Here is a 15,995-nt window from a genome sequence, read left to right on the forward strand (position 1 = left end):
CTACATAGACAGACAGACAGACATACTTTATTGATCCCGAGGGAAATCGGGTTTCGTTACAGTCACACCAACCAAGAATAGTGTAGAAATTGGTGCCTTATTGTTTGTATTTCATGTACTTTCGATTTTTCTTTCCTTTTGTTGACCACATTGATGTGTATTTCTGCAAGGGACCCCTTGTCAAGTGATTTTTGACAGGTCATGACCATTGCATCTGTTATCTCTTCAGCAGCCTCTCTCAGGTGTTACAAATCCCTCGGTTTCCTTTGCTGTGGACTGTCACTTTAAGAAAGTTCCTGAGTGAGGCGGGACTAACAGTGACGTCAGCCGGCAGCTTTCTCAGCTCAGAGAGAGAGCGAGATAGAGATTTAGAGAGAGCGATATATATAGATAGATATGAGACACACACACACACACAGTCGGAACGAGGGAGACAGAACAACTACTCTCGTAGTCTAAGACTTTTATTTAGAACTGCCAGGGCAAGGTTTGCTCCAGAATGTGTGTCTGTCACTTCGTATAATCCAAAGGAGTAGATTTAGGAATGTAATGTGGGACCACTTGAAGTCAACCCTTACCTGGATATGTTATGTGGTAGTCACTTGAAGACGACATTCGTCTGATATATCTAAGTGGATTTTGGATCGATTCAACGGACAAAATCTTCGACGACAGTTTGCGTTTACCTGTGGAATTCGACATAATTGCCTTCTCTCTACAATTACCCTGGACTACAAGTATCTCTCTCTGATCATTTATTCCTCCGATTACTGAACTTTCCTACGTTACCATCTCCAGACTCTAAGCCTTGATCCCCCAGGCTCGATAGTTTAGGAGTTATATTTACCCATATTTATACGCGTAACACTGTTAACGTTTGTTTAATTTGTTTAACTTAAAATATTATAAGTAGTTACTAATAAAGATAATGGTTTTAACATCAAAACCGGACTCCGGTGTGAACTGTATTGCTGCTGGTTTGTTTCTAAAACGTTACATAGGACTCTGGGATATGCTCCATCTAGTTCAGGTGACTTATCCACTTAAAGAACCTGAGTTTGCCTCGCACGTTTTCCTTTGTAATAACAATGACATTCACTCCTGCTCCCTGACTCTCACTGATCTCTGGCACACTGCTGTGTCTTCCACAGAGAAGACAGATGCAAAGTACCTATCAAGTTCATCTACCATCTCTTCCCCATTTCTACCTCATGAGCATCATTTTCCAGAGGTCCGAAATAAACTATCGCCTCCCTTTCGCATTGTTATAATGGTGCATATTATTGTCTAGTTTGCTCTGATATTTCACCTTTCCCCTTCATATAGCTTTTTGCTGTTGCCTGTTGTTGGATTTTCAAAGCTACCCAATTATCTAACTTCCTACTCACTATTGCTACCTGAAGTCCATAACTTCCTTTGTTAGCCACGGTAGCCTTGCCCCGCCATTTGTGAACTACTACTGTGGGACATTATGACCTATTCTATACATTATGAACTATTCCCAGAAACGTCAGCCACTTCTGCTTTGACGTCATCCCCACCAGTATCCTTCTCAAATCCACCTGGGGAATCACCTCTCCCATGCCTCTGTAATTCCCTTCATTCCATTGTGATACTATGCATGTGACCTATGCTTCTCCCTGACAGATTGCAGTAGGAATTCAATCATTATGGTCACTGCCTTCTGATGGTTCCTTTACATTAACCTCCCTAATAAGAGCTGAGTTATTGCACAACACCCAATCTAAGATAGCAGTTCCCCGAGTAGGCTCAACAATCAGTTGCTCTAAAAATCCATTTCGTAAGCATTCAATACATTCCCTCTGTTGTGATCTCACACCAATCTGACTTTCCCAATTCTCCTGCAGATTGAAGCCACCAACTGCTTTTATAAAGGAGAGAACGTGTTTTGGAAGCTGAAAAGCCTGAAAGTGAACACACCAGGGTGCGGAAAGAGGCAGCTGAAGAGATTGTGAAGGCATTATAGTCATAGAATACTACAGCACAGAAAAATCTTGTCCGTGCTAAAGCATTAATCTGCCGAATTCAAACAACTTCCACCTGGACCATAGCCCTCCATATACTTCTCATCCATGGACATAGGCAAACTTCTCTTAAAGGTTGAAATCGTCCCTGCCACTTGCTCTGGCAGCTCGTTGCACACTCTCCCCGACTCTGAATGAAGAAGCTCCCCCTAAGTTTTCTCTTAAAGTAATGAGTAATGATCTATCACGAATCACTAGAATTTGGAACGGTTCTGGCAAACTGGAAAGTTGCAAACCACACTCCACACTTTAAGAAGTGAGAGAGGGCTGAAGAAAATTATAGGACAGTTAGTCTGACCTCAGTGGTCAGGAATATGTTGGAGTGTATTAAGGGTGTGTGTTTTTGGGTACTGTAATTGGGGACGCATGATGAAGTAGGCCAAAGTCAGCAGGATACCTTTAAAGGAAATTGTGTCTGACAAATCACTTGCAATACTTTGAGGAAGCAACAGGCAAGATAGATAAAGCAGAAGCAGTGGATGTATTTTGCTTGGATTTTCAGATGATGAGTTCATGAATCACTTGCTTCTGGCATGGTCCCGGAGGACAGGAAGATTGCAAATGACAATCGACTATTTGAGAAGGGAGGAAGGCGAAGGAAAGCAAATTATAGTCCAGTTAGCCTCACCTCATGCTGGGGAAGTGTTTATTAGAGATGAGGTTTTGGGGTACTCGGAGACTAATGATAAAATAAGTCAAAGCCAGCATAGCTTCTGTACAGGGAAATCTTGCCTGACAAATCTGTTAGAGTTCTTCGAGGAAGTCATAAGCATGATGGACAACCGAGAAGCAGTGGATATAATTTACTTGGGTTTTCAGAAGGCATCTGATAAGGTGTCACACATGAGACTGTTTAACAGGATAAAAATCAGTAGATATACTGGCATGGATGGGAGGAATGGCTAACAGCCAAGAGGGAGCGAGTGGGAATTAAAGGAGCCTTTTCTGGTTGGCTAGCAGTGAATAGTGGTCATGGGGCAGTAGTCTGTCCGCTGCTTTTCAAATTATTTGTCAATGATTTGGATAATGGAATTGCTGGCTTTGTGTCAAGGTATGCGGATGATTCAAAGATAGATGGAGGTGCTATTAGTGCTGGGGAAACAATGCGACTGCAGCAGGACAGACAAATTTGAAGAATGGGCAAAAACTGAGAGAGGGGGAGTAGTGAAGGAAGAAACTTCTTGGGATATAATGACAAACAGACAGACATACTTTATTGATCCTGAGGGAAATTTGGTTTTGTTAAAGTCGCACCAACCAAGAATAGTGTAGAAATATAGCAATATAAAATCATAAATATTTAAATAATAATAAGTAAATTATGCCAAGTGGAAATTAGTCCAACACCAGCCTATTGGCTCAGGGTGTCTGACACTCCGAGGGAGGTGTTGTAAAGTTTGATAGGCACAGGTAGGAATGACTTCCTATGAAACTCAGTGTTGCATCTCGGTGGAATGAGTCTCTGGCTGAATGTACTCCTGTGCCTAACCAGTACATTATGGAGTGGATGGGAGACATTGTCCAAGATGGCATGCAACTTGGACAGCATCCTCCTTTCAGACACCACTATCAGAGAGTCCAGTTCCATCCCCACAACATAACTGGCTTTACGAATGAGTTTGTTAATTTTGTTGGTGTCTGCTACCCTCAGCCTGCTGCCCCAGCACACAACAGCAAACAGGATAGCACTGGCCACTACAGACTCGTAGAACATCCTCGGCATCGTCCGGCAGATGTTAAAGGACCTCAGTCTCCTCATGATATAGAGACGGCTCTGACCCTTCTTGTAGACAGCCTCAGTGTTCTTTGACCAGTCCAGTTTATTTTCAATTCATATCCCCAGGTATTTGTAATCCTCCACCGTGTCCACACTGACCCCTTGAATGGAAACAGGGGTCACCGGTGCCTTAGCTCTCCTCCGGTCCACCACCAGCTCCTTAGTCTTTTTCACTTTAAGCTGTAGATGATTCTGTTCACACCATGTGACAAAGTTTCCCACCATAGCCCTGCACTCAGCCTCATCTGCGGTGCTGATGCATCCAGCTATGGCAGAGACATCAGAAAACTTCTGAAAATTTCCTTAACGATTCTCGAAAGATCATTGCTAATGCATTCATATCTCTTCAGCCATCTCTGGTTGGAGTACCACCTGGTCCAGGTGACCTATTTACCTTCAGACCATCTGTTTCCCAAGAACCATCTCCCAGGTAACATAACTTTAAACATTCTGACCACTAACATTTGGGACTTCCATATTCCTGCAAGTGTCTTCGACAGATAAGAGTGATGCACAATACTTATTCAGTTCATCTGCCATCACCTTACACCCCCACCCCATTACTACCTCTCCAGCATCATTTTTCAGAGGTTTGATATCCACTTCAGCCTCTCGTTTACACTATTACCTGAAGAAAAAATTGTTATCCCCTTTAATATTGCTGCCTAGCTCATCGATGTATTCCATCTTTTCCTTCTCAATTATTTTAGTTGCATTCTGTTTGTTCTTAAAAGCTTCCCAATCATCTAGCTTCCTAGTAATTTTTGCTCTAAGCCATCTCTTTGGTTTTTATGTTGTCTTTGGTTTCTCTTATCAGCCACAGTTTTGTCACCTTACCTTTAGAATACTACTTCCTCTTTGTGATGTGTATATCCTGTGCCTTCTGAATTACTTCCAGAAATGCCAGCAATTGCTGCTCTGTTTTCAACCTTGCCTGTGTTCTTTTCAAATCAATTTTGACCAATTTTTCTCTCATGCCTCTCTAATTCTCTGTATTCCACATCTGACTTTAGCTTCTCCTTCTCTAATGTCGGGGAAATTTGATCACATTAAGATCCCTTGCCCCTGAGGGTTCTTTGAACCTGAGTAACCTAATTAATTCCAGTTCATTACAACACCCAATCCAGAATAGCTGATCCCCAAGTGGCCTCAAACACGAGCTGCTCCAAAAAGCATCTCATAGGCATTCTAGGAGTACTTCCTCTTGAGACCAACACCATCCTAATTTTCCGAATCACCTACATGACAATCCCCCATAACATTGCCCTTTTGACACGCATTTTCTATCTCCCATTCTGATTTGTGGACCACATACTTACTACTGTTTGGAGGTCTCTATACAATTCCCATCAGGGATTTTTTTTTTACATTTGCTGTTTCTTAATTCTACCCACAGATTCTACAACTCCCAACACTATGCCATCTCTTTCTAATGATTTTATTGAATATTTTAACAACAGGGCCACACAACCCCAGGGCCAGCTTGTTCCTGGCTTGTTCTTTCAAGAAACATGTAAGTATCTGGGAAACAAGAGGACCTGAAGATGCTAGAAATCTAGAGTAATACACACAATGTGCTGGAGGGGCTCAGCATGTCAGGCAGCATCTAAGGATGGGAATCAAATTTTTGGGCCAAGACCCCTTATCAGGACTCTTGATACCCACGTATCTGGAATATCAAGAAGCAAAGAAAATAGGAAGTAGTGCAAAATAGGAAAACCTTTGAAAAATTTAGTTCAAGGCTTTAAAAAAACCTGTCAGAGCTCAATAGTTAACAAACACAACAAAGGCAATAAACACTTCCATCAACACTGACATTGAATTATTTTTTACAAAGATATCTTGGTCCCATTTCAATCAGTAGAATTTACAAAGATAAATAAGAACTTTAGAAAACTTTAGAAAAGACTATTTACACCCAAACCCACTTAGATTAACACCAGCTTGGACAGAACGAGGAAGAGATATAACACACATGATAAAAAATCACACAACAGTCAGATAAAACTAAGTATATATTTTCATCAAAAATGAACAGGATTCAGCACTCCATGTGTGTATATGCAATCATGATAAGCAATACAGACCAGAAAACTTAAATGAAAGACCAACTCAGAAAAATGAATTACCACTATGGAAGAAAGCATTAACCATTGGAATGAGTATGACCCTCCATGGGAGACATCCCAACAATCTGAGCAGATCAGATGTTGACAAAGAAGCATCGAGCACTCCACTGAAAGTTCGAGACTTCTTCCCAGAAACAGAGGGGTTCCTTGCAGAAATACAGGACAAGGTGGTTAACAAAATGAAAAAAAATCAAAAATACATGAAATACAAATAAAAAACAAAGCAGTAAGTGCAGAAAATGCCAAGAGAAACCAGACACAATCCAACACATTCCAGGATTCTGCAGTAGTTGAACTCAATCTGATCACTTGTGCAGGTACAATGAAGTTCTAAATATCATTCACCAACATCTTGCTTTAAAATACAAACTCATGAATGACCTCCATCACTTCATCAAGGCACCATAAATTCAAGCCTGATCCAGTTTTAGAGTTAAAATCTAACAAATTATATGATAATCAATACATTATGTCAGATAGGACAATTCATAATAATTATCCGGATATAATATTACAGGATAAATAAGCAGGAACAACTCGCTCAATAGATAAAACCATTCCCAACACACAAATGTTCCTTGACCAGTGAAGCACCTCACCACAGCTATTGTTTGTATTATCAGACAACCAAAAGATTTTCTCTGCCAATCAACTTCCAAATGTTGCTACTGTGTCATTTGTTGCCATGTCCTGCTGAATCCCTTCTCCTGATCATACATTCTTACACCAACCATCATCCAGAGCCCCAAACTCTGCCCTGTGCAGACCCGCCTCTGGCTTCTGACCCTGCTTCGTTTCCCTTTCTGCTTTCAGTCTTTGGAGGACAGTGGTGTTATCTTAAGAAGCAGGGAAAATTGCACATAATGTGGAAATGAGCCCTGAATAAGGAGATTAACTACAAATGGCATTCTTCCTCAGTCCAGAAATTAGAGGGCCAAGGGACATGTCAGACAGAACTGCAGTCAGCTCGACTTCTTCAGTCTGCAGAAAATTCAAGGGAAACCTCTTCACCTACAGAGTGGTGACTGTTTGGAACCCATCACAACAGGGAGAGTGAGAGGGGAACAACAGGGGAGGATTTAAAAGGACTGTCGTGGAACAGAATCCCTGGCATTGTCCAGCCGGCCGGAGTTGACTCACACTAGGTGTGTTATAAATTCACTAAGTACTGGAGACAGAGTTTAAAATAAACTGATTTATTTGTCTCAGATCCAGAACATTAAACTCCAGTCCCATTAAAAGTGAATGTGCAGCAGAAGAAACTCCTCCCATGCCCAGTGACCAGGGTGCAGAACTGGGTGTGGTGAGCAGCAGCAATAATTGCAGAGTTCAGCACCGACAGTCACTCTCGAAATTGCATTCAGCAACGGTGATGGACAAATATCCAGCATGAAGCTTATTGAAACTTTCTCCCCAGTGTGAACTCGGTAGTGTGTCATAAGTGTAACATGCTGTAAGGTTTCACTGCTAATGTAATGGCCTCTATGTAATTTTTCACTGCTGAGGTAAAGGTTTATATGTAGCAGCATTGTTTAGGTTACAACGGGCGATAAAAGGGTTTGGAGTGCAAGGCTATCCAATGACAGCAATGTTCTTTCTTGTGAGTCTGAAAGAGAGATTTTAGTGGTCTTTTGATGGGGAGAGATGAGAAAACTCGAATGGTGAGAGTGAGCCCTTTCTCTTTTCTTTTGGTTTATTTCACTAACTATATAGTCAAAGTAAGAATTATAAAGCTCAATTGTTTAATCGCATATTGTGTACCATTTGTTATTTCGGGATACTGATTTGTAACAGGGGTCATCACATAGCACCCACCCAAACGAGATTCCTTACATTTGGCTGGGCCAGGGGTCTATCACCCCCTATATAAATCTGCTAGCCAAAGCAAGAGTTACATGAGGTTTAATGACAGAGTAAATTGCTTCCCACATTCACAGCAGGTGAACGGCCTCTCACCAGTGTGAACTCAATGATGCACATTTGGTTGATTTGATTGAAAGAATCTCTTCTGAAAGTCTGATCTGGTGATCGGCATCTACCCAGTGTGAAATTGCTGGTGTCTCCGTAGTTAAGATGACCGACTGAATCCTTTCCCACAGTCTCAGCATATGAATGGCCTCTCCCCAGTGTGAACTCGCTGATGTACCTTCAGCTTAGATGAACAAGTGAATCCCTTTCCACAGTCTGAGCAGGTGAATGGCCTTTCTCCAGTGTGAACTCGCTGATGTAACTTCAGTTTAGATGAGCAAGTGAATCCCTTCCCACAGTCCAAGCAGGTGAACGGCCTCTCCCCAGTGTGAACTGACTGGTGTGCCTTTAGTGTGTATGACTGAGTGAATCCCTTCCCACAGTTTGAGCAGGTGAAAGGCCTCTCCCCAGTGTGAACTGACTGGTGCCTCAGTAGCTGCGATGACAAAGTGAATCCCTTCCCACAGTCTGAGCAGGTGAACGGCCTCTCCCCAGTGTGAACTCTCTGATGTACCTTCAATTGGGATGAGCAAGTGAATCCCTTCCCACAGTCTGAGCAGGTGAATGGCCTCTCTCCAGTGTGAACTCGCTGATGTACCATCAGTTTAAATGAGCAAGTGAATCCTTTCCCACAGTCCGAGCAATTGAACGGCTGCTCCCCAGTGTGAACTCTCTGATGTACCTTCAGTTGGGATGAGCAAGTGAATCCTTTCCCACAGTCCAAGCAGGTGAATGGTCTCTCCCCGGTGTGAACTCGTTGATGTACCTTCAGTTGGGATGAGCAAGTGAATCCTTTCCCACAGTCCAAGCAGGTGAAAGGCCACTCCCCGGTGTGAACTCGTTGATGTACCAGTAGTTCGGATGACCGAGTGAATCCCTTCCCACAATCTGAGCAGGTGAATGGCCTCTCCCCAGTGTGAACTCGCTGGTGTACCAGTAGTTCGGATGACCGAGTGAATCCTTTCCCACAGACGGAGCAGGTGAACGGCCTTTCTCCAGTGTGAGCTCTCTGATGTACCTTCAGTTGGGATGAGCAAGTGTATCCCTTCCCACAGTCCGAGCAGGTGAATGGCCTCTCCCCAGTGTGAACTCGCTGATGTACCTTCAGTTTAGATGACTGAGTGAATCCCTTCCCACAGTCTGAGCAGGTGAACGGCCACTCCCCAGTGTGAACCCGCTGGTGTACCTTCAGTTGGGATGAGCAAGTGAATGTCTTCCCACAGTCCAAGCAGGTGAATGGCCTCTCCCCAGTGTGAACTCGCTGATGTACCTTCAGTTTAGATGAACAAGTGAATCCCTTCCCACAGACTGAGCAGGTGAATGGCCGCTCCCCAGTGTGAACTCTCTGATGCACCTTCAGTTGAGATGATTCATTGAATCCCTTCCCACAGTCCGAGCAGGAGAATGGTCTCTCTCCAGTGTGAACTCGCTGATGTACCTTCAGTTTAGATGACCGAATGAATCCCTTCCCACAGTCTGAGCAGGTGAACGGCCGCTCCGCTGTGTGAACTCGCTGGTGAGCCATTAGTCAGATGACTGAGTGAATCCTTCCCCACAAATTCAGCAGGTGACCAGCCTCTGTGCAGTGTAAACTGACTGGTGTGTCCACAGGTGGGATGACCGACTGAATCCTTTCTCACACACAGAATAGCTGAATAGCTTTGCCCAGTGTGAACTCGCTGATGTACCTTCAGTTGAGATGACCAAGTGAATCCCTCCACACTGTCTGAGCAGATGAACGGGTTCCCCCTGTGTAAAATGACTGGTATGTCAGTCGGTCAGATGATGGAGTATATCGCTCCACATAGTCTGAGCAGGAAGGATGATCGATTGAATCCCTTGCTCCACTTCTTAAATATCTGGACAGAGACAGCAAAACTGGTGTGTTGTGTTCAAGATTCCTGCAGACAAATTCCTTTTCATTTTTAACCTGTAAAAAGATTTATAAAATCCATCAATGGGTGTAGGACAACATTTCAGATAAAATCACTTGATTTGCTAAGGTGTGATCTGGCATCACACTGTTACAGTGAGTTTCAACCCAAGTTGGAGTGAGAAGTCATCTTCTAACTTGGCACAGTGCTGGTATCTCTGATGCTCTTCCTGTCTGTGTAAGAATGGGGCATTTCTGCCATCTCCAATATGTGACCTGGCTCAGTTTGTCTCTGTCCATTGGTATTCGCTGTTCCCACTGAGCTGCATGGGTGCCTGGCCCCACAGTAACTGAAACACTCTGGGAATAATACTCTGGCTATCCACATGATCAATGCCCCTCAACAGCTTATACACCTAAAAAAACTCTAAACATAAACAAGGAAATTATACATTGTTGTGAGGATTTGTTGGAAGTATACAAAATTAAGAGGGTATGAGGGTAAATGCAAGCAGGTTTTCCACTGAGGTTGGGTGGGATGAGAAACAGAGGATCATGGGTAAGAGGGAAGGTGAAAATTTAATGGAAACATTTGGAAAAGCTCTTTACTGAAATGGTCATGAGAGAGTGGTATGAGATGCCAGCACAAGTGGTGAAAATGAGCTTAATTTCACCATTTAAAAGAGGTTTGGATGGGAGCCTGGATGGTAGGGGTATGGAGGGTGATGGTCCCGGTGCAGGTAGTTGCATCAGGCAGCTTAAATCTTTTTTCAGCATTGGCACAATGGGCCAAATAGCCTGTTTTCAAACCGAACTTCTCCATGATTCTATGACAGAGAAGCTGGCCAAACTTGTTTGGAAGGGAAAAGTTAGGACTGACATTGGATCAGCAATGGCTGGAGTTTCTGGGAGCAATGCAGGAACTGAGTGATCGATACATCCCAAAGAAGTGGAAGCATTGGAAATGCAGGATGACACAACAGTGGCTAAAATAAGAAGCCAAAGCCAACATAAAAGCCAACGAGAGGGCAAACAAAAGAGTAAAAACTATTGGGAAGCTTTTAGAAACCAATAGAAGACGACTAAAAAATAAGTCAAATGAACTCAGGGCATGGAATTATGATATTATAGTCATCAATGAGTCTTGGTAGCACCCAACAGTCTGAGGCATTTAGAGGAACACAATATCTCTTGGAAACCAATGTTGCCTGCACCAGTTACACTTCAACATTTATTTCAACAAGCACATACACACTCTACATTCCCAAAACTTCACCTGAACAACTGCCACTTACCAAGTACTCCTTTGCCAGAAAACAGCCTGTCCCAAGCCACACTTGTCAGATCCTTTCTGATACCATCAAAATTGACCTTTCTCCAACTTAGAATCTCAACCCATGATCCAGACCTCTCTTTTTCCATATTTACTTTTAACCTCATGGCCTTATGATCACTAGATACAAAGTGTTCTCATACACTAATTTCTGTCACTAGTCCTGGATCATTTCCTAATACCTTTTTGCATACTTCTATGTCTGGAATTCTATATGTGCTGATTAAGGGCATATTTGATAAACTCTACCCCATTTAGTCCTTTTACATTATGGGACTCCCAGTCAATATTTGGAAAGTTAAAATCACTTACTGAATCAACCTTTGTTTCTTGGCATAGTCGGTGATTTCTCTACAAATTTGTTCCTCTCAATCCCTCAGACTGTTTGGTGCAACCAAGTCCCAGTAATGTCTACAATATCATAATTCCCTGCCCTGAGCTCATCAGGCTTTCCTATGATAATTCTTGCATTGTGATATACACAGCTCAGGACAGTCTTCACACCATGCTCAACCTCTTGATTGATGACTTTGTCTGAGGTCTGAACAACATCTGTCCGGTGTCAAAACAAACTCTCTGGGACAGCTTCTTCCACCAGTCTACCAGACTTTAATTCAATGATGAAAGAATTGTATTTCTGTGTAATATTGACTGTGCTGTTGTACATACAATTTATTGTAAATTACTATACATTGCACATTGCACATTTAGATGTAGATGCAACATAAAGATTTGTACTCCTCATGTATATGAAGGATATAAGTAAGAAAATCAATTCAATTCACCCTCTCCAGTATCTGTTCTGGCATTCTGGTCCATACCCCTTGAAACTTTAGTTTAACCTCTAACCCCCCCCCCCCCCCCACTAGCAGTAGCAAGCCTCACCCCTAGGCTATTAGTCCCCTTCTAGTTCTGTTCCCCTCAGTAACAAATCATGTATCACCACTTTGACATTCCACTGCCAGCTAATTCCCTCCAACACTTTCTAAAGTGGTCCATCTATTGTTGTGGGGGATGGCCACAAAAGTACTCTACAATGGCTATTTAACATCGTTCCCCTTCCTGACTTTCACCCAGTTTCCTGTGTCCTGCAACCTGGGTGTAACACCTCTCTTCATGTCATACCTATCACCCCTCTGAATCCCGGATGATCTGGAATTCATCCATTTCCAGTTCCAACTCCTTAAAGTGCAGGTTTACAAGCTGCAGCTGGGTGCACATCTTGTAGGTGAGGGTATCAGGGACACTGGAGGTCACTTCACCTTCCCCACCAGTCCCTTCTGATTTGTGAAGACCAGTGTGTGCAAAAATCTTATGCTGTGCAATTTTGACCCAGTGACAGCAGCATATGCACATTGAATTTTATATAGAGAGGTATTCATTTTAACAATGTCAATAAGAACTTCTATCTCCTCTGGGTTTGATCGAGTTCATCTGCACTCTCACACAAGCTATGTAGCAGGCCTATAGTGGATAATTAAGGATATTCTCGTCAGAGCATTTGGGACACCATCCATATGTGATTTGCTTGCTAAGCAACGCTTTAAACAGTCAAATTTCCAAATATCACTCCACTTCTTCCCACATGCAAATTTATCCAGCAACTTTTGCATCACTACAATACATGCAGGTAACACCAGTTTTTGTATTGTACATAAATATTCCCTCTGAACCCTCCCCCAGGTGATAGATGGTGGTGAATTCATTGATGGAAATGCCAATGAATGTGAAGGGAAGGGCAGTAGTCTGTCTCACTGGAGTCTGTGACGTGAAAGCTACATGATGCCCAGGGCAAAGGAGTTTGATATCATTATGTACCAAGAGAAAAGGGGGACAAAACATGTTCTCACTGGTAGAAAAGTCCAGAGCAAGAGGAAATAGAACAAGCAACACACACAAAATGCTGGAGGAACTCAGCAGGCCAGGCAAAATCTATGTAAAAGAGTACTAATGCTGAGTTCCTCTGGCATTTTGTGTGTGTTGCTTTGATTTCCAGCATCTGCAGATTTTCTCTTGTTTTTGATTATATAGGCATCCGCTAGTCTCATGAGACCATGGATTTGTGCCTTGGAAGGTTTCCAGGATGCAGGCCTGGGCAGGGTTGTATGGGAGACCAGCAGCTGCCCATGCTGCAAGTCTCCCCTCTCCACGCCCCCGATGTTGTCCAAGGGCATTAGGACCCATACAGCTTGGCACCGGTGTCGTCGCAGAGCAATGTGTTGTTAAGTGCCTTGCTCAAGGACACAACGCGTTGCCTCAGCTGAGGCCCGAACTAGTGACCTTCAGATCACTTGGCCACGCGCCAAGTGGATAAGTGTTTGTAATTGCAGGTAAAACAAAGGTGAATTTTCTCAGCTGGTGATGGAAACGATTTTGTTCCCTTTCTCCGAGTTCCCAGTCCTTGCATTCAGATAGCTGGAGCTCAGCTCTGTCTGAGAGATCCATCGGCTCCCACTCCCTCATCAGACGGAAGCTCCCCGGGGCTGGTGTACGGGTCGTGGGGCTGGAGAGATGGAAGAGGGCAGGACTGTCCCGGGATTGTGGGGTGTAATGTTCGAAACTCACAGCAATTGTCCCGAGGTCGGAGCTTAAGATAATATCACGAAGAATCGCTCTTACCTGCTTCCGACATTTTCCGAGGCTTTTTGGTGTACTGTGCGCATGCGTGATATCGGAGACCGCTGCAGCCCTGACGCCTGCGCATTTGATCGGTGCTTCACCGGTAATCACGCTGCAGTTAAAAGTTTCTGCATGTACTGGTTCAATGTCCATACCTCAGTTTTTTTCTGTGTGTATAGAAAACTCAGCAGCTGTTTTAATGCAGAAAGCGGCTCCCATAAGAAGATAATCAATATCAACGTGTATCTAATGGCAAAGTAAAATCCTCTTACAAATGCAGAAATGCAGACAAGACATTCTGCAGTTGCTGGAAATACAGAGACGCACACACACAATGCTGGAGGAGCTCTGTAGTTCAGGCAGCAACTAAGCAGAGGAGTACACAGACTCGGCAGGCTGAAGTGAGTCGGCCTAAACGTTGTCCATTTATTCCTCTCCACATTTGCTGCCTGATCTGTTGATTTCCACCAGTATTTTGCAGAAATTAACCACGTTTTTTCGGTCAAACCGGTTTCCAAATGTTTCTAATCTTTCATTTTTAGCCACATCCTGCTGGTCTGATTCCTCCTCCTCCTCGTAAACTCCAGACCCCAGCTCTCTCTGGAGCCCCAAAGCCCTGACTCAGTCTGGCAACTCTTTGGTTTCTGACTCTGCTCTATCGTAGCTCGTCTTCTGTCAGACTTTAGAGGTGCATTGTGTTACAAGACCGCTGGCTCGTTTGAAGACAGAGGCTGATCAGAGTCCTGACGATGGGTCTCGGCCCTTCGACAGTGCTTCTCCCGATAGATGCTGCCTGGTCTGCTGTGCTCCACCAGCATTTTGTGTGTGTTGTTTGAGGTTCGGTCACTGTTAGAGGCGGGACTATGACGTCAGAGACAAGCTGCGGCAGCCTGCTTGAGAGAGAGAGAGAGAGGAGAGAGAGTGAGTGAGAGAGTGAGAGTGAGAGTGAGAGAGAGAGAGAGAGAGAGAGAGAGAGAGAGAGAGAGAGAGAGAGAGAGAGAGAGAGAGAGAGAGAGAGAGAGAGAGAGAGAGAGAGAGAGAGAGAGGGACTGAGACTGTTGGAACTTCAGCTTGTCACTGCTATGGGTTGGAACTCTTCCATGCCCAGAAGGTCGGGTTGATCATCAGTACGCAGTGTACAACGGATGTGTGACTGTCACTTCGTATAATTCCTACGTGTGGATTTGTTGGAGTATCCTGTGGTATCACTTCTGTTGGCCATTACCTGGAATCGGGGTGTTCTGTGGGTAACCACTTGTCACTGTCACCTGGTGATATTTCGAAGTGGATTTCGGAACGAATCAACGGATGAGATCTTCGGCGACAGTTATTTCGTTTACCCAGCGTGGAATGTGTGTGTGGGATTCTGCGTAACTGCCTTCTCTCTACATGTTCGTGTGGATTTACAAATCTCTCCTCTCACTCACTTATTCCGTGGATTACTGAACTTTTCCCACTTTACCAGTTTAAGACTTTAAGCATTGTTTCCCAAGTTTATGGTGGAGGAAGGGAAGCCCCTTTGTTCAAAAAAGGAAGACATCTCCTTCGTCCTGGAACGAAAAGCCTCATCCTGAGAGCAGATGCGGCGGAGACGGAGGAATGTTAGAAGGGGATAGACTTTTTTGTAAGATACATTTTTGTAAGAGACAGGGTGGGAAGATGGGAAGCTACAGTCCAGGAGGCTGTGAGAGTCTGTAGGTTTACAGTAGATATCAGTAGATAGGCCGTCTCTAGAGATGGAGACAAAAAGATCAAGAAAGGGGAGGGAGGTGTCAGAAATGGACCAGGTAAATTTGAGGGCAGGGTGAAAATTGGAGGCAAAGTTAATGAAGTCAACGGGCTCAGCATGCGTGCAGGGGGCAGCTCCAATGCAGTCGTCTATGTAGCGAAGGAAAAGAGGGGACAGATGCCCATATAACCATATAACCATATAACAATCACAGCACGGAAACAGGCCATTCCGGCCCTCCTAGTCCGCGCCGAACTCTTAATCTCACCTAGTCCCACCTACCCGCACTCAGCCCATAACCCTCCACTCCTTTCCTATCCATATACCTATCCAATTTTACCTTAAATGACACAACTGAACTGGCCTCTACTACTTCTACAGGAAGCTCATTCCACACAGCTATCACTCTCTGAGTAAAGAAATACCCCCTCGTGTTTCCCTTAAACTTTTGCCCCCTAACTCTCAAATCATGTCCTCTCGTTTGAATCTCCCCTACTCTCAATGGAAACAGCCTATTCACGT

At 43.9% G+C, this 15,995-nt stretch overlaps 1 protein-coding gene across 1 annotated transcript in view; it reads right to left on the minus strand.

The window, feature by feature from the left end:
- The window catches only part of LOC140722269 (uncharacterized), a 79,627-nt gene extending 65,854 nt beyond the window's left edge, over positions 1-13,773 (minus strand). Inside the window, exons 1-2 of the mRNA XM_073037071.1 lie at positions 13,745-13,773; positions 8,434-9,849 (exon numbers count right to left, since the gene is read on the minus strand). Coding sequence (XP_072893172.1) covers positions 8,434-9,444 — 1,011 coding nt within the window. The 5' untranslated portion in view covers positions 9,445-9,849; positions 13,745-13,773. The remainder of the gene's footprint in view (positions 1-8,433; positions 9,850-13,744) is intronic.
- Positions 13,774-15,995: the final 2,222 nt, after the last annotated feature.

Source organism: Hemitrygon akajei, unplaced genomic scaffold, assembly GCF_048418815.1.
Source record: "Hemitrygon akajei unplaced genomic scaffold, sHemAka1.3 Scf000073, whole genome shotgun sequence".
NCBI classification, from domain to species: domain Eukaryota; kingdom Metazoa; phylum Chordata; class Chondrichthyes; order Myliobatiformes; family Dasyatidae; genus Hemitrygon; species Hemitrygon akajei.